The following is a 20176-nucleotide window of genomic DNA, read 5'->3' as shown; positions in this document are numbered from 1 at the left end:
ATTAGTAAACGTATGCGTAATGTATGCATATTCGGGCATACACACATATGAGACTGAGCTTGATTTTACAATATATTTTAAATACTATTTCTCCTATGTAATGATATCTGGTATGAATTTTAGCCGAAGTTTTGTCTAAGTCTGGTGGCCAGGTGGCAAGATAAAAGATAAATCCTATAAGAAGATCCTCTGGAAGTATAGTATTCAATCAAGCAAGATAATAGCAGATTCTGTTTGATCGAATCTGTTAACGAGAGGTAATGAAATGTGCAACGCGCACTAGCAACTCTATACTGCAAGACCCCAAAGGACAAGAAAATATATTACTGAGCTCAAGTACGGGGAGATTTTTACGATCGCCACATACTTTAATACATTGAATAATATGTTTTGTTCCTGGTTGTACCGTACATGTTATGAATTAAAAAGTTCGTGAAGAAGGACGGAAAATTGAAAATAAAGACCAAACTCAAACGTCTTCGTTATATTTACAAATATTTATGAAAATATAACAACACACGGATTGCACAAAACACACATGGCAATAAAGATAATGCTCGTGACTCAAATAAGTTTCAATATAATATATATCCATAAGCTAATCCAGGAATCAAACCAAAACATAACCTTACAACTTTACGGTATAGCGCATGTTTTCAGTGTGTATAATTTGTTAATATCTATATTTTTCAGACTTTCTTTATTCATTTAGGAATTTCCGAGAATAAAATTGACAGACGGAAGTGTTGATTCTTCTCTGCACGACACTTTTTTCATGGCAGCAGGTAGAAAAGTTCAGATTTGTCTATACCACATTTTCACGTACAGGAAAGAAATCTTCATACTATAATATTTTCCAAGTATTCACTTCATTTTGAGAAAAGCAAAACATTACATAAGGTGTTCAATAGTTATACTGAGCCATTTTATGTGGTCTCTTTTGCATATTTATATAATATAACGTATATCTCCAACTTGCGGGTCAAACGGCTAACAAGAAGTTATTGTTGAGCTAAAAGAACCAATGAAACTCATAGTTTTCATTACACACTTTGTATAAATATGTTTGTCACCTTCAACTCATTGTACCTCAATAGAAGCATCAATTGTGTCAGTCAAATTTCAAAGCATATTTAATTCTAATGTAATAACAGTAAAACCAAATTACCTATTGCAGCACACGCAAAAATATAAATATGATATATAATGTGTTTATAATATGTATAAATCATGGCCAGCTGGTGTTGATATAGATAGCAAAAAAGCTCATTGTCAAATACAATGTTCGCGCACAACAACAACTTGCATCCAGCTCAATCTTCGTATAGTGCAAGGTTTATTTAAGAACGAAAAAGAAACTGAAACTTGAGTGCCTCTCCTCGATTATCTGTTAGGAGCAGGAACTCTTGCAAGTCCGTAGTGTAGCGTATTTCCTGCTTGCCTTTCCTTCTGTACAACTGCTTTCTGGAGAACATTATCTTCAATGACATCACTATAGTCTAATCTTTCAACGTCAGTCCGTGGATGTTTCCGCAGTGAGTTGCTCTGTAATAAAACGGTACGGTTTGTAACCCTCAAGTATATATGTTTTAATAGGAGAGTCAGCAGCAACAGTTAGAAAGTTTGTAAATCTGACAGCATTACGTAAAAAGAACAAACAAAAATATCAAACAATATGTCACTGTTATGTCACTTTTAACACTTGCAAGTGCTGATAATCTTGTTATTGGTGTAATCTTCTATTAATTGCGACAATATACAAACGATACATTGATAATGAAATGTCATGTCTCAAACTTGGGTGGCTCTATAACAGCCATAAAGTGGAAATGTTACAAATATGTCTGTTGTCTAGTTTATGATCTAGTACAAATGTTTCGAGAGTGTATAAAATGTTTTAATTAATGTCACATGAAACACCTTTAGAGGCATGCTGCAAAAACGCTGTACGCTAAAGTCAATTAGATTAGGGGCATAGGGTTGTTTACTTCTTTAATTGTTTCCTGGATAGTTTTGAAAACTAAATTTAATTCACTGATTCAAAACATTCGGTCATATTCATATTCATAAAAACACAAAATGTGAAAGCTATAGCGATCTTATAGATTGTGTAAAGTGATGCTAATGTAACTCAGACTTACCAGCGTTCCAGCAATATTCGATATCTGATTCTGAACATCCATCTTCCAATTCTGCAATATGATAAAACTTCAGTGTACAATGTAGTAAATATCTTATTCTAGAATGCCATGGCAGTAAGGAATGTGTATGCATATTCATTAAAGACACTCTATATCAAAGTATTTAAAGGTTAATTCTTTGAGAAATTTTACTGAAACTGTTCGAATGAACAAAAGATACATCTTGAGCACATGTGGAAACCAAAATAACAATACCTCAAACATTTCCCTCTTCTCTATATTCCATTCGTGTGGAAGTGTCCATTCTTCTGGATGTGGGGATGCCTTACTTAGTCCATGGACATTGGGTAACTCTGCAGTACTTGATGCGGAGTCCGGAGATGTAGCACGATTCGCCATCTCTACCGTATGAGACTATGGTGAAACAAAAGTTGCCTGTCTACCTCTCTGTTAACAGGAAAATCATCATTTACTATTTGTAGCCATCTAGCATGAATAGTCTATGAATTAAACGTATTACAATAATATCCTAAGGTTATTTGAATGATGTATACGAATTGACTAAACAATGTCTTGTTTATTTTGAGGAAATCATCGTAAATTGTTGTTTTTAGATGAATGTACATTTATCTAAAAGATCACTTGAAGGTATAGCATGGATATGCTTAGACCATACCTGCCACTTATTTGATGTGACCGATAAGAAATGGTCAGTATTTGTCCAAGACCACTTGACAGATGACTAAGTGGTCACTGGTATGATATATGCTATATTGCTTAGCGATCCGAGGTAACGTAAGTTCTATTACATTTAATTTTACAAAGTTTTTTTCTGTAAACCCAGTATAAAATTTATATTAAATTACGAAGATACAACAAAAATAAAGATACTTACATTGAGAAAGTCGTCTCTATAATCATTTATCGCACTTTGAAATCATACATTTAACATGACAAATGGCAGTTTAAAAAGGTATACATGTAATATAAATTATTTGATACAAAGAAAGTCGAAATCCAACGCTATAAATCTGTCAATAGCTTAAATTAATGATCAATGGGGCTGAAAATCTCGTGTTACATGTTCACTAAGCCTAACAACGGCCGAGATAATCTATATACCTATCGTATTATATCCTGCTGTATAGTTATACAAAGTTATCATATATTATTCACCAACGCGAATAACGATATATTTATGCGAACAAACAAATACGCTATTGATTATTGTGCAGCGTTTATTTATTTTCCTGCAGACTTTTTTTCTATATGAATAGATGTATGAAAATGTGAAACAGAGAAGTTATTAAGAGCTATTGTAACATTATTATTTTTCACGTATATTTATTTATTTCGTCGTTTAAATTCCAATTAATCATATTACCTTTAATATTTAATAGGCAAGTCTGGACTTAAGTGCATAAATCATAGTCCAGTCGTAAACGAATTGGGTACAAATAAAATGAACTTCATTGATTTTAACAGTGATAGATAGTCAATGATTGTTGATTAGTTCACGAGAGGATATTGTTCTCACACGCTTTGTGAGTTAACGTACAACGGTGTATAGGGCGCATTAATCAAGCCCGATGTTAGGGTCGGTATTACGATAGGGTTTTGTTTGAAAAAAAAACGAAAATGATCGAAGCTTTCGATTTCCATGGAGATTTTTCTGACTTTGCTTTAAGTGGTTGTATTAAGGCACGGTCGATTTTTTAAATAAATATTTGGGATTGTACCAACATTAATGTTTTAATTTCTGAAAGTTAATTCTCATTCAAGTTGAGAACTAGTTAACCTATTGCAACTAGCCCAAAATGTCTCTTTCTAAATTCAAGTTAGTTTCTATCGATGATATGCTGCGATATATATATATATATATATATATATATATATATATATATATATATATATATATATATATATATATATATATATATATATATATACTAAACTACATGTACGTATTCGACAGGGAATACAGTTACAAGTCACTGAAAGTTAAATTTAAATTTACATGAGGCTATATCTGTGAAAAATAAGGCAAGACGTTTGTTGAAGAAAAATTTCTCAATTCTGTCACAATGGATATACTAGTAAATGTAATTGATTTTATTAACTCTGCATAGAAGTCTATTTACATTGTGACCATCTGTGTGTTCCATTTACATAATCGTCGGAGCGAATGCTATGTCACACCCCACATGGCTCCATTCGGATATAGCTCTTGGAGAGCTATATTCGGAGTACGTACTCGTAGATACCATGTAGTTGCTCATTCATTTAAGACATTGAGATCAAGTTCTAAGAAGCGACTTAAAATATAGAATAGTCCGGATCCGCATTCTACATTCAGTAATGTGTGTGAAGTTGGCTCTGGGATTGGCTACCGGCATACACATAACCGTACTGCCGAACTGCACTGCCGAGCTCGGCCACCGGCATCCGATTTTATATAGATGAACAAAATATAGCTGAACAAAAAATACAAAGCTGGTTATCAACATTTAATCTTTCGTTCTAATTAAAGAATGCCGAACTAGAACGCAGGGTTTGGCTAACGGCATTTGATTTCCTAAACCTGGGGTCATGCTCAATGTGTCACGATATTATATCTAAGACATGTTTTTTTTCGTATTTAAAGAGAATGACAGACCGGTTAGGCAATTACTGTTACTAGTCCGATACGAAAATAAAATCGTCACTTCAACCAAATGAACATTTGTTTCAAATCTGGTGACTCTTTCACACAGTTCAGAAGATGAATGCCTGTCACAGTATGACCAAGTATTATCTAGACCAATTCAAGGACCATAACTGTCAGATCAGATACAAAAATTAAAACCTAGATACTTAACCTCATTTACCAGTTATCATGAAGTTTCGTGATTGTCATTCAAATGGTACCTATTTTCGGGACGTTCTTACCTACTTGCGCTCGCTCTCTTATTCGTTCGTACGAACGAACGAAGAGAGAAGAGTAATTTTGTATGCCTCCCCCGCTTCCCCGAGGTGTGGGGGATAGAATCGTATGTCTAAATAACACTGTACCACATACTCATGTTTTGTATTACTCTTACATCACTGTTTTAGGATGAAACCAATGTAAAGGAAGTCATATTCGGATTTGCACACGCTTGTGTTCGTATACAGCTCCTCTATAGCAAGGAGCTATATACGAAAACGTGCTCCGAATATAGCTCCCCGGGGATCTATATATAGGGTGTGACAATACTGGTATTATTCAAAATGAGGCCATAACCACTGATTATGTTGAGCAGTAGCATAACACAGGCTCAGTTGACTACTATTTCAGCAAGTTAACCTTGTTGTACATTTTAGCTAATAAATCATTTCATCCTACGATCTTTTTTGACGAATTTCCATCTATATAACATGGACTTATGAAAAGATAGCATAAAGATATATTAATCAAACCCGTCAAAAGACCATGCTCCAATTTAAATTAAACGTCAGAAGAAAATAATTGTCTATCTGTCTGAAATGAATGATATCGTCCATAGTCTCTCTGCCTGTCTGTCTGTCTGTCTAATATATAACGGAGGATTAACCACTGCTTTATTTTTTCGAATATGTTTCGGCAAAGAAAAGAAAAATGCCTGTAAATGAACTATATCGTAAGCAAGATTTAAATGTTCACTCTCTTTTATTTAACGTTTACTATTTAACTCGGATGCTCCAAACTGCTATAATCAGCAGGAAATTAGGGGTCGTGAATGTTCTAAGAGAGGTTGTATAATGCGTGATGTGGCTGCTGCTGAGTTTTTCAAATAATTGAGCCGCACCATGAGAAAACCACCATAGTGCATTTGCGACAAGCATGGATCAAGACCAGCTTGCGCATCCGCGCAGTCTGGTCAGGATCCATGCTGTTCGCTAACGGTTTCTCTAATTACAATAGGCTTTGAAAGCAAACAGCATGGATCCTGACCAGACTGCGCGGATGCGCAGGCAGGTCTGGATCCATGCTGGTCGCAAATGCACTATGTTGGTTTTCCCATGGTGCGGCACATATGCATTTTTATTTTGACTGCGTGAGTATCAGTTCTATAGTTGCGTCATACGCATATACACAGTTAAAGTTCCCAATTTCACACAGCGGTTATTTAAACATACAATATTAGAAATAATAATAGATAATGCTATGTAAATATTCATTCAGTTAGTTTGTTTTATATATTGACTTAAATAACTACCGCTTTTGTTACGGGATAATTGGCCATTAATAAATCATGAATTCTAAAGACTGTTTGCTGTCCTCGGGTAACTTAAATTGAAATCTCAAAGAACTTGACGCTTAAAACTTTTGCATGGATCTAAGAATATCATTTACAGTTGATGGTTACTGTTATACAATATACTGATTGTGAAGATAGAAGAAATCTTATCTACTGCTGATGAATTAAGCTTAAAGATTATCTATATTTTGTACATGGCTTATTTATGCTTACAGAAATCAACCGTCCTATACTTTCAAAAATAGTTGTAGGAGAGGGACACATGGTCTACATTGCACCCCTGGTTATTATTGACATTGCACAGGTACTCGATTCAGAGAACGTGAAATTTCAACTGAATTCAATCGTACAAGTACATGATATTGTCAGTATGGTAATTCATAGGAATATGAAAGCAACAAAATCAAATTGAAATAACTGTTTATCTAAAGTTTAAATAAATCTGCTTATGTAAAATTTCAAATTACTCAAGCTTATATTAAATTTTATTCACCACATTTTTAAGAAGCAATTTCGTTGTTTTAATTTCCGTTATGCTTGCAAACACAACTTACTTGACAATGCTTCAAATAAATCAACGGGATTTAAATTTTCTGTTAGATGTTTAGATTAAGCAAACAAATTGTAATCATTCTGTTTGTTCGAAAATTTATTGAGAATACTTAAAATCTTAATGCATAATTTGTCTTGCAAAATCTATTTACTATCTGTCCAACGGAGCATAATTATTCTTCGTTACTGAGCAGAGACTCTTGTCTATGTTACAGTAAAGTTCGTGTTTTATGGAAGCACGTCTTAAAGTACTTCATTCAGTTGCAAAACAAACATTATTAAACATTAATTAGATACAGGAGGTATATGGTAAACAATTATTTAAACATGCTAAATAAATTCAATACTTAAACATAATACACTAATCGTTGGAATCAGTTATAACGAATGGAGTAACTACTAAATCTACTAAATCATTGGGATGCAGGGACCACAAGCTACGACGGATATCTGGACCACTTAACGCTGACAGAATGTTTTGACTACGTGAAATTCGAGACGTGGAATATTTCAATGATTTAGCAAAGACTCTATCGTGAATCATATTTGTCTACCATTGTTTTAAATTTGATAGGCCAGGACGGATCAGAAAATAGCATTAAAATATCAATACATTAATGAATAGTATTTGTTCACGGGACATCATTTGTTACAAAATTTGGGATTATGGACAATGGAATGGGCGCGCATGAATTTGACACAGTATTAAGATTTTGAACGGAAACCCGTGGGATTATTGTTACTGATAATTAGATATCTGAGACATGTGCCCTATAACTATTCAATTAAATAACAGCATTTGGCAGTTATTGATAAAATGTCAATAGAAGAGCAATGATTTTGAATTGTAGATTTTCAAAATTAAATTCCGAAAACAGAGGACTAATACGTTGACAATTGTGGGAGTTCATAACAGGTATGTAATTTAAAAATTTTTTTCAGAATAAAATTATAATCGCTTAAAGCTGGAATTTTGCATTTCCTAGGCAATAATGCGATGATCCATTATCTGTTGAGTATTTAATTTCAATACGACCAAGTGTGTACATGTCTTCAATTAAATTATTTTTGCTTATATTTCTAAAGGCATTGAATAAGCCCTCACAATGCACCCACCTAGAATTAAGAGTGCTCCAACTAGAAGATCGAAGTCAAAGAAAACAACGGTTGTAAAAGAAATCGAAGAATGGGTTTTAAGCGGGAAAGAGCACGAGCCTGAAACTTCTCGCATCCACTCGGGGCAACTCGCGGAAAATATTACAGAAGAGAGACTGCTTCGAGCACGAATGATGGAATTAGGAAAAGAACGTTTTAAGATATTATCAAAGTATGAACATGAAATACAAACTTTTAAAGATAAGCAAAAACGTAAAGGTTTTCGAATCAAATTCAACAGACCACAAAGTGCATTTACCCCTTCAGCAGAGAGAAGTATCATGTCTGAACGACCTAGAAGTGAAAGTCATTCAGCTCCATCTCTCATGTTTATCACACCCTTAATTCGACCAAAGACTGTACAATTTGAGGCTGACCTCTCGCGTAGGGAATATCTAACGACTGGCAATGGGGACACCCGACCAAGAACAGTACCAGCAAAAACCAAGTTTCTTAACTCTACAGCAGAAGTTGAGGAGTGGACTCCTCTGGCTATGTCTGACTGGTCAAGACCCTCAACCGCAGGTCATGACAGTATAAATAGGTCGCTTTCTTCTCACAGTTTTCCGTCTTTTGTGAGAAATAAAAAGACAAGTGAAGCTAGTATTTCAAAGGAGCCAAGATTTTCTGCATTAGAAAGTGCTTTGTCTACAAACTATATATCTGACTGCAAAACTGAAGTATCAACAATAATCAGGAACATTGAAGCTTTAAGAAAACCTATAAAGGTCGGCGGGAAAGAGGCACGAAGAGAATTAGAACTGAAAATTAAAATCTTCATGGAAGAAAACAATATAATGTTTTAAATGAGAATTTCCAACATTAGATATGTAAAAGTGCTTTAATAAAATAATTGGAAAATAAAATTAATCTTATATTAATTCGTTACTTTGCATTTAAATCATTCGCATTAACTTGGCACTTTTCTCTCTCTCTCTCTCTACGAAATGAAATTCTCAGCTCTAAACCTGACATTGTGAACATCACAAAAATGTAGCTGAAGACCTTTAAAATGATAGACAGACAAATGTGATACTTGTAATAATATGCGACAACAGAAACAGTAAGTTAGACAATATCTTATAAAAACAGCTTCAAGCTCATTTTTACTCATTACATTTGAGTTACATTTCTCAGTGTAATTCTCAACATATTTTAGGTAAAGGCTTACATAGCAGAGTTTAAAAGACTGATGTTAAATTGACTAGTAGTTTTTTACAGCGAATGCCAAGTTTAGAAATGTATTTCATGTTGAGTAACATGGTGAACATGCTTCGATGCTTCGTATTTCAATTTCAAACGTGAAACAAATACATTCAATGAAAATTTTTAAGGATTAGTAGGGGAATTTCACATGATAATGAACATTTTACAAAAAGAAATTAAACTTCATGTGTGAGGGTCGTTCACAAAATACGTAGACTGATGTCATAATTTAAAAACTAGCCAAAAAGACGTCATAATAGTGTATCATTTTGAAACATAATGCATCTATCATATAATTATATTAAATTGTCAACATGCATTATGTTTGTGCTGTGGTCATTTTTTTAAGTAGGGGGATATGCTCTGTGGGCCAGGTTACAAGCGTCACCTTCGTAACGTCCACTGAGTTTACAGTAATTTTCGTAATTGATTTAATTTTGATTTAAAATCTGTAAAATCATACCAGTAAAAATAGTATATCATTTGACGAATTTTCAGCAAGGTATCGTTTTCTATGTGTTCGCGTGTAGTTTTCTGAAGCATGATATAAAGATATTATATTAACTTTGTCATTTAATTCTCTGGATATCATAAAACAATATATTTATAGGTGTAATATCCTTTATCATGTTTTTATCAAAATTTATACTAAATGATGATTAAGCGTTTTTGGAATACAGTTCAGCTAAAACTTTTGTTACAGCAATTCAGATGTTTCACTCAGCTTTTTTTTAATGTTCATGTGACGTCATTGTTCTGTATGACCTCTTCGTATGACTGTCCTAAATGAAACGTTGTTTATTTAATACTTGGATCATCGATTGGCATCAAATTTTAAGGAGACATCACATAAGTGTGACATAGTATATTTACAGAGTTAATGGGATCTTCTGATGCAGAGAAAATTATGTTATTTAATTTGCAGTTATTGATGACTTTACATTCAAGACGTCAAAAGTTCGACTGGACCGCTGTCGTGTTCCTTTAGATATTAAATAGCCTCTAATTTTATACTGTGCGATATCTGTCTGTTTTAATACTTACAGTTGCTATCGGACATGCTACTGCTTAAAACGGTACCATTAATACTAAATTGTACATAACGGGAACAAAGTTGTACAGCCAGTCTACGTATTTATTGAATAGCCCTCGTATGTCTTGAATATTTGTTAAGAAATTAATTGTCATCATATTGCCATGCCCTTTGTGCTCTGCTATATAATAATGTTCTTATTTCTACCATTGATTGCATGCCGTCTAGTTCGAATGCATAGCAAACGTGGAATGGAAACTTACCTTGACTATGTTCTTTACGGGTTCGAAGAGTATGTAGAGCTATTGGACTCATCCATTCATATCTTTGTAAAGGGTTTGCATGTAAGCTGGTATTGTAGTTACAACCTGTGCGGATGAATTGAAACTTCACCCATGTGATCACAATGGTGATTTGGCGTGAAGTGTACAGATGCATTAGCGTTATGTTACTTCTGTCACAATTGATATATTTCTCCGGCTTTTAGTATTCATTAAGTCATTTTTTCTTGCATAGTTAAGTAGAGATTTAAGACAGTATAGTTCTTAGAGTAAAACATCAGAAGATAATTTGGATATGGAACAGTTCAATAAGTCAACCATGAAAACCAGTCCAAACTGCTTTAGAGACATTTAGATTTATAAGTTTAAGCATTGTCTATTCTCTAATCTCTCATTATTAACTGTTTGATACGGCGGTAACGAAACAAAGAGTCTATAGAGCTACACAAAATTACTTGAGCCGTGCCATGGGAAAACCAACATAGTGGCTTTGCGACCAGCATGGATCCAGACCAGCCTGCGCATCCGCGCAGTCTGGTCAGGATCCATGCTGTTCGCTATCAGTTTCTCTAACTGTCTATACTTTGAAAGCGAACAGCATGGATCCTGACCAGACTGCGCGGATGCGCAGGCTGGTCTGGATCCATGCTGGTCGCAAACCCACTATGTTGGTTTTCTCATGGCACGGCTCACTTTATTTCATAAAATGTTACTAAAAAGGAAGGACGGGTTTATTATCAAATCAGATCGATTTAAAATTATTGTATCTTTCTCAGGCTGCAGCGTATTTTAATGGTGCAACACATTCTGCTTCGGATTTTCCGTTTCCTTACTGATGAAATTAGTCGTTTGTGAAAATAAACTTTTTTGATACGTCAGTTTCAAACCTCGTATCCATAGGGCAAAATTATATGCAATATTATAAAGTTATTTAACATTGTTCTGTACAATACGAGGTATACTTGGACGAGTACCCAGCTGAGAAAATCATATTGGACGAGGCGCTAGAAAAGTGTGACAGTCCTCATGCCCTTAGCATCGATTTAAGCGTAATTCTATTCCAAAGATACTGTAAGTTCTCCTTGACGACTACAGATAGAAAATATAACACATATTCCAGGCAGTCATATGGCATTTAAAAACTGCTTAAATAACAGTAGACGGAGTTTTATTCAGTATGGCAACTTGCTAATCTTTTTATTGGTGAAGGAAGATCGCAGGAACCCATAGGGACACTTTTTAACGCATGGATTGTCATCTGAGTAAAACAGGCCAATTGGGTGTCTCTTCCCGTGGCTTATTACGCTTGGTTGCGTTCTATGTTTACAAAGGATATTTTAACAGATTTTATATAACCGTAGAGGGGAGAGGCAAGTAATTCGAAGTCAACAACCTTTACTTAACCTTAACCTTAACAGGTAGAGAAACACTTTTAAATACATCTATACTAATTTTCTGCGTAGTTAATATGAGCCGTGCCATGAGAAAACCAACATAGTGGGTATGCGACCAGCAAGGATCCAGACCAGCCTGCGCATCCGCGCAGTCTGGTCAGGCTCCATGCTGTTCGCTTTTAAAGCCTATTGGAATTGGAGAAACTGTTAGCGAACAGCATGGATTCTGACCAGACTGCGCGGATGCGCAGGCTGGTCTGGATCCATGCTGGTCGCAAAGCCACTATGTTGGTTTTCCCATGGCACGGCTCATATCATTTTTCGCTGACAAAATCTTGGTTTTCTTCGCATGAACATCATCACCAAAAATGAGAAGTTCAAACAACATGCCAATAAGACTCTTGTAAGACCGCAGTTGGAATACTCTTTATCTGGCTGGTCCCCTTACACCCAGTATAATATTGATAAAATTGAAAAAGTCAAACGTATTGTAGTCCGCTGGGTTAAAAATAATTATTCATATCAGGACAGTGTTACCTCTTTGAGAAACGAGCTTGGATGGCAGACCGTATAAGACAGACGAACTGAGACAAGACAAATTACTTCTTAACAAAATTGTTAACCATTTGAGCGCCCCATGAGAATGACTCGCCATACGCATCCCCTTTCATATAGACAGGTCCATACCTTTTTCAATTATTTCAAGTTTTCTTCTTTTCCATTATACGGTGATGATATTTTAACTCACCCGATGACTTGCTGCTGCTAGTAATACACGAAAAGGGAGTTAAGCAGAATCAATAGATAAACAGATGTGTATTGATTATAGTGGTAAGTCGCACAGATGATATATTGATTGATGTGTTTATTGTTACTTCAAAAGCGCACTTGATGCATGCACATGCAGACTTTGTGACCATGTGTAAGATGTTATAATGCGAATGTTTTTCCTTTATTATTACCCATACATAAGAACAAACTTCTTAATCAATAAATGTAAGTTACACAATAATATAATGTTATTAATCAAGCAATTTCATATTGGCCTTTTTATTTGTCCAAGGGTAGTCGTATTGGCCCGAGGCCGTAGGCCGAGGGCCAATACGACTGCCCGAGGACAAATAACTAGGCCAATATGAAATCGCTTGATTAATGTTAATATTATTATTCAACTTTCAACTGTTGGCGGTAACAGTATAAGAACTCTGTGAGTTACCTTATGACAGCTATGCACGTTCAGGTGAAAAATCGTGTCATTCTTTGACAAGTTGTTTACAGTTTAGACGTATTTTAGAAATCATGATCATTTTCGCCAGTAAAACAGAATGAGTTGTATGTAGGTACTTGAGAATAATTTTGAAAGATACTTTTAATGCGACAAAATCAAGAGTAACTAGAACATACCTTATTTTTTGGAATTCCTATTTATTTTCTTTAGCGAGTACCATATCATTTGAACTGTCATAAAAACTGCTTTAAAAGTCGTTTCCTTTTAGGCTGCAAGCAACGAGACACAAAATTATACACATATGTGTTGATCAAGATAATACAACCAATCAAGCACATATTATATAGTCCCATGCCTCGTTTAATTCTTATCCGAAATTGTTTGCAGTTCACAACTGACACTCTTGTTCGCCAATTTATTCATCCACTTTCCAGCACTTGAATCGCTATTTATCATTGCACAAATAGTCCACACTATCAAAATGTCTGTTAAAGATAAGTCTCATCCTTTTTATTAATATGAGTTTCCATATTTTCTTATTATTTTCCTTGACAACTGGAGGCAGTAAACAGTTTTCTGAGCTTCTCGGCTTAGAGTCGCCTACCTAACTTTCAAAACCTCACACAAAAGTCTGTAACCACACACCTGAAATAAAGATATTGCAACATTAACACCACTGTATGTCTATCGTTACAAACCATCTACAATACATCTCTAATATCTAGTTTTCTGTTTACAAGACCTGAATTTTGTGCTCTCCCGGTCGCGGAAACTGATGTCGAAAAAAGCTAAATTTGCCGATTTTTAAATCGCTGCAGAAAATTCCCTGAAAACGATAGCCCCAATTGCTACACTGTTCCATACTCCAGTAACACTGTAAAATCTGAAAATAAGCTCAAATATATGTGCCATCCGTACCGTTTTTTCACTGTTCCAGTTTTCCTGAGGCCCCTGCTAAAATGACAACCCCACTTTAAGCTAGCTCAGAGGAAGCATGTATACGCTCCTGCAAGTCATTACGTCATACTATCAAGATCAAGGCTACTCAACTGATTTTTTTTAAATAAGTGAAACTCAATTCTAGCCGCTGAAACTTCAATTCTAGCAATTATTATTATTTAGAAGTTCAAATATGCACTTCATTCCGTAAATTGCCTCTTATTTGTAAATTTCACCCCGGCCAATTCGACACTAACAGCTCAAAACTGTTTACTGCCTCCAACTGATAGAATTTCTGACAGGAAACACTTGCATTTTACACAATACCGAATAAGCGAAAGTACCGTTGTAATCTCCGAAGACGTACATCCCGCTCAGTCATACTTGGTTATTAAATGAACATGTTGGATGACTTTTTTTTATCAAAATGTGAAAAAAAATGTAATCTATAACTCTGATGTAAAACAAAATGGCGTCATTTAAAAATCAAACGGAAGTGGCTTCTCCGTATTGGCCCTCTCTTTTGAACCAATCAAAATGCTTGAATTCCGTATTGGCCCTGTTTTTTCGTATTGGCCCTGTTTTTCTCATATTGGCTCAGTTATGTTTTGTATGAGCTCTGTCTGTTTCATATGATGTTTGCAATTGATCTAATACAGTGTGTAATATTGTAAAGTTGAATAATAATAAAAGATATATTCATGAAAGAACGCTGTTAACATTCCATATTATAACATTATAATTATAATATACATGTACATATATTAAAAGTAATTTTGATAGTCGTTTCCTAATATATCAAAACTAAAAATCAGTTAATCACTTACAGTTAATTAAGTGTAGCAGTTATGGAGTTATGCTGCAAAGTACGCGTCATATATATATATATCAGTCCACAAATTACCTCCCTTATATTTGCAGGATGTTAAAGGGTTTGATACATTGTACGAAGGATGATGTCACATATTTGTGAATATTACTGTCCAAAGGAGGAGACCATTTATTATTCTATTGGGTAGGTGAGGGCTTGCTTGGATTTTCATGAAAAAGTCTAAATTTTGATTTGCTTAAAACAATATTCTGGTTTCAACATATTGAATAAAACTTCGCTTAAAACGTGTTCTGGCTCCTGGTCTAATTTAGGGAGGCCCGCTACCTCCCTCTCCTATAGATAAAGTAATAATGTTTGATTACCTTAAAGCAATCATTACTAAAAATAAAGGTGGACTAATATCAAACATTTTGCTTGCATTTACACTTTTCGGGTGAGGAGTCCGCAGACTCCTGCTCCCCAGTTCATCCCTGAACAACCATGAGTGTTTTGTTATGCCTTTTGTAGCTCAGTCACAGAATATATATCTTTATAAGTTTTTTTCAATCTGAACAAAATTTTTGGCTTTCTAGTTCTGAAAAAAAAGGTCTTCCGACTCTTATACAAATCAAAACAAGTATTGGCCCCATCAAATTCTCGGCTTTTAATATTTTTTTTATTTGATTATCAGATCATATATATTTCTGGAGAAGTCTGGTATAACAGACTTATCTTGTTATTGTTAGTAATAGAAATACCTTTAAACAAATCACACAATTTCTAAATATATATAAAATTGAATGAAAATGTCCATAAATTAAGTTGTCTGTCCCTAGCAAGAGGAGGTACGAAAAGTCAGATCCATATCCATATTTTGACGTAAACTTCAATGTTTTTATGTAAATGGTTTGCCTCTACTGAAAGGTACAATATCAAGTGATTCAAAAGGTTGCCGTAACTAAGCAAAACTAAGCAAAATTTAATCATATGACAAAAAAGCAGGGATTTTTGTTCTAGTGAAATTCATTTTACTAAAGGATGTATCAGAGTAAAGCAAAGCGGCATTTAACGGGCATGATATAGGTGATATAGAAATCTGTTTTGATAATAGCTGTCATCAAATTTATAAACGATATATCAAAAGTTGAAATGTTTGCTTTATTTTCTCAAAATCACTTAAAAAACTATAGACAACAAACGTATAAGAATCAGTCTGCTTCTTATTTTATACATTCCCAGTTGTAAATTCTTTTACATTCCCACAAAGTTTTGCCATATAAATTGATAACTGAATTGATTTTTAATCAAGAACGCCTACTTCCGGCTATAAGTTATTCTCGAATGTCATACACTGTTAGTAAAATATTGCAGGTAATGTTTCCCAGATTACTAGTTTTTTTTTAATGAAACATACTGTTAACAAACTAATATTAACGAAGTTAGGACTCTGCAACTATCTTGCACTGTACATTACAAGTCACATTCTATTGTCAAATAAAATAAATAATTGTTTTTACGTAAAAGAAACATAAAAACGAGAAGCTAATATCTCAAGCTAAAACTTTGACTGTGATCTGCCGTTTACTTTAAATCGCACGTGCAGAAATAATCTTTTGCAACAACTATTATATATTATGATGCCGGTTTTTATATTCCATACCACTTTCCGTGAGTGACAATGTATCGCAATTCTAACCTTTAGACTCAAATCGTCGCCATTTCCTGAACGATTTTAGAGAAATTACACCAGGTTAATCTGATGTACCAGACAATTAAAATTATTAATATTAGTAGCAATCAAGACCGCATGTCGGCCCACATAATATACGTGTGAAAGCCTTGCTCGGTAAGGTTAATCTAAGGACAGCTTTGTTTGGTGTGTCAGTCAAAGCAGATTACTTTAATCTATCAGGTTCATGAATTTTTCATTTTTTTTTATTTCTAAACTTAAGCAACGATTAAATTTAATCCATTTTATAAAGATTTCCTAACGTTTATGAACAATGATTATTAAATACGTCCGGGAGATATTGTTTTTAAAAACGGAGACAAACGTTAGTGTGCTTCCATATTATCATAACATATATTTCGGAATCTGTGTAAAGAAAGATTATAAACTCCTGGATACTGGACTGTGTTGTCCTACATTATACTAATGATAAGGAAACTTAAAACGTATCAGTAGAAAACTAGAAATCAGGAAGAAATGGATAGAAAAGGCGTATCGAAAAGCGCTCCGTCTTTAGGACGGCGTAATTCAACAAAAAAGGATAAGTCTACAACAATCAAGGAAATAAACGGCTGGATAAATAAAGGAGACAATGAGCATTTATCACGAAAATGTGCGCGCGGTGTAAATAATATAACAGAGAATGTTACAGAAGAAAGAATGTTATACTCAAGGCAGCTTGAACTTGGCAGAGAGAGGTACAAATTTCTAGCTAACCATGAGTATGAAAAGCAAAAATTTGTAGAAAGACAAAATGTGAAAGAAAAGATGATGAAACAGTTCATGGCATCAGCAAGGAAAGTTATTGAAAAAACGCATGCTGAGAGGCCGAAGAAAATATTAACTGTTAGAATACCGCAAATGGAAGACCTCAGCGCCCGAAGTAGTCCGGTTATAGATGACCCAGTTTCTCGTGCAGAGTCAAGGGCTAGCAGAGCAAGTTCGAGGGCAGAGAAGAAGAAAGGGTTGAGTAACGAAGCACCACGTGCTGAATCAAGAACGTCTAGACATAACACTGTTTTAAACAAGCATGCTTCCAGACAGTCTAATAAGATTTCAAGTGGGAAATGTTCCAGCTACTTTATGGGTAGCAAAAGTGCTGTTAGAAGGAATGAAGGCAATAATAAAAACACTGAAAAGACAAAGTTTGTAAAGGTTTCATGCGAAAAACCAATAATTCCAAATCGGGGAGTGTATGTAAATTCTAGTAATACTGCTGTAAACAATTATCAGTCAGATGAAATAAAAACGGAAGACAGACTTCCTTCTGTGAATGTCTCTACTTCCAATGGCAGAAAATCAGCTTTATACGAACGATCAAGATCAACAAGTCCAACAAAATCGGTGCGATATGCAGGGCTTCCTCTTGAGCGAACAAAATCACTGCACAATGGCGAACTTGTTACTCCTAAATGGGCACTGTCGCCAAGATTCTTTGGAAAATTTGGGGAGAAATTTGATTCTTCAGTCGACGATCCTAGATATGAGGCTCTAACTAATACTTTAATGAAAGTGGACGATATTAAGATGCCACATATAGGCGTTAAAGAAATCATAGCAAACAACGAAGCCTTAAGGATGGCGTCAAAAAATGACACAGCTGCACATGCCAAGCAAATGCACGCAAAATTCATCGCCTTTCTTTTAGAGAATGAGTTTAAGTAAAATAGTATCGCAATACTGTTTTTACAGCTCTGTATAGCAGCAGAGACCATCGATCTTTACAGACTGGAACAGCTCACCATCCATTTTCTGTTTTGCTAATTTCTTAAACTTTACTCAATGTATTTTAGATTAAATATACAGGTACATCAAAATGCTGCTAGTAACTTATTAAAATTTCAAAATGTTTATGAATTTTACCGGAAAATGATTATATATCACATAAATATTATGTTTCTTTCTATAGAACACGATAAAGACATAATTTTGTTTTTGTTGCCATATTCTTCCTTTATAATTTGTTCAATGGTTTGTAAATTTTAGACATTTCAGTGCATATTTGTCACTGTTCAAAAATAGATTGAAGTCGTAAAATGACTAAATTTGTATGATCGCGTAATTTGATTTGTTAAAATTTTGAAATGTCATCAACAACATGTGTTGCTTAGCGTACGCTAATATTCGTAAACATACTTTCAGTAGCATGTAACATATTGGCAAAATTATATGTTTGTCGTGATAGTTAACTAAAACTGAAAACAATCCGTTCTCTAGTTCCTGCGGATAGTTTGACATTAACTGTTACTTGCAAAAACAAAATTGGAACTTGCAAGATGTACATATCAAGAATTGTGCGAAAAAGTGTAAAGTGTAAGGGAAAAAATTACATGAAATATATAAATATGCATAGTTTCGGTATATCTGCTGTGACATTAGTTAACACGTCCGTCCGAAATAAAAGACCAAGACTTTTTTTCAAATGTAGCGTCATTTAATAATGCAAAATAGTAAAGTCCCAAAACCTATTGTGAAAACTAATAGGTTAAAATCACTGTGAATATGGTTAAACCCCTATTTCTTTTCATTTATCATTGACATAAAGAGGAGCGAGTTAGAAAGCTCCAGATTTACGTAATGTCTGTTATTTAGAAACTACTTTTACTTTACAGTAATTGAAATAGAAATTACAAACAATGTGAGTCGGTGAGCTCTGTTAGATTTGAACTACTTTTTTTCCGTCAAATAGCTAGAAAAGATGCCTACAGCATTAGTCACACAGGATCATTTTGATGGAAAATAAAAGGAATTCAAAATGTTTAGATTCATCATTATAGTTTGAACTATATAGTTTTGATTAGTATGTGGTTTAAACGATGTATAATTGTGATTTTCATCTAGAGGTAGCCCTTTTGAAGGCTCCAAAAATATCTTTGGTAACCCAAAATATACTAAAAACTTAAGACCACAGATGATACTTCCTGAAAGATAACAATACATCCCTGTTTCGGTATATCGTTTTTCTGGGAGTTGGGAATCATGCAGAATATTCCACTTGTCTATGTTAGAAGTGTTTAGGACTTGAGGAGTGTGGCACGTTCCATTACCTCTCGTAAACAGACTATCGAACCGAGTCTGCTTTTGTTTTGCTTCGTTGTGTTATGTGCTTCCAAACGATCATCTCACGTGTTTTACTGTTGTCTATCTGAACAAGAACGACATGCCAGTGTTTTTATCCAAGTTTAAGAATTTTATATATATATATATATATTGGTAAAATATATAGAGAGAGATTTCTGATGCACTTTCTTACAATAAAGTATACATACATACAACATAAGTGGTGTGAACAATGATCAATACACACATGGGAACAATTAATCCTCATACATAATGTAACAAGACCCACACATGAAAAACTATTAAAATGCACTGGTCATCACTCTCTACCGGGATTAGGCAATGTTAGATAGATAAATAGATTTAGGGTTATTCGTATATATATTTC

At 34.4% G+C, this 20176-nt stretch overlaps 2 protein-coding genes across 3 annotated transcripts; one reads left to right on the top strand and one right to left on the bottom strand.

Moving 5' to 3' along the window:
- Positions 1-469: 469 nt before the first annotated feature.
- On the bottom strand, positions 470-3545 carry LOC123562810 (uncharacterized). 2 transcript variants are annotated; one of them, XM_053536834.1, is made up of 4 exons: positions 3526-3545; positions 2397-2588; positions 2142-2192; positions 470-1545 (listed from the first exon to the last, which is right to left on the bottom strand). In XM_053536834.1, the coding sequence occupies exons 2-4, from the start codon at positions 2538-2540 to the stop codon at positions 1384-1386; spliced, it is 357 nt and encodes a 118-aa protein (XP_053392809.1). In that variant the 5' UTR covers positions 2541-2588; positions 3526-3545; the 3' UTR covers positions 470-1383. The 2 variants fall into 2 exon arrangements, with proteins under 2 accessions (XP_053392809.1, XP_045211344.1); XM_045355409.2 differs by lacking the exon at positions 3526-3545 and adding an exon at positions 3037-3249.
- A 3751-nt stretch (positions 3546-7296) lies between these two features.
- Positions 7297-8984, top strand: LOC123564190 (uncharacterized). Its single transcript, XM_045357562.2, has 2 exons — positions 7297-7868; positions 8039-8984. The coding sequence occupies exon 2, from the start codon at positions 8059-8061 to the stop codon at positions 8911-8913; it is 855 nt and encodes a 284-aa protein (XP_045213497.2). The 5' UTR covers positions 7297-7868; positions 8039-8058; the 3' UTR covers positions 8914-8984.
- The last annotated feature ends 11192 nt before the right edge of the window (positions 8985-20176 follow it).

This window comes from Mercenaria mercenaria, chromosome 2 (assembly GCF_021730395.1).
Source record: "Mercenaria mercenaria strain notata chromosome 2, MADL_Memer_1, whole genome shotgun sequence".
NCBI lineage: Eukaryota > Metazoa > Mollusca > Bivalvia > Venerida > Veneridae > Mercenaria > Mercenaria mercenaria.
Note: the sequence above shows the minus strand (reverse complement) of the source record. Positions and strands in the feature narration are given on the sequence as shown.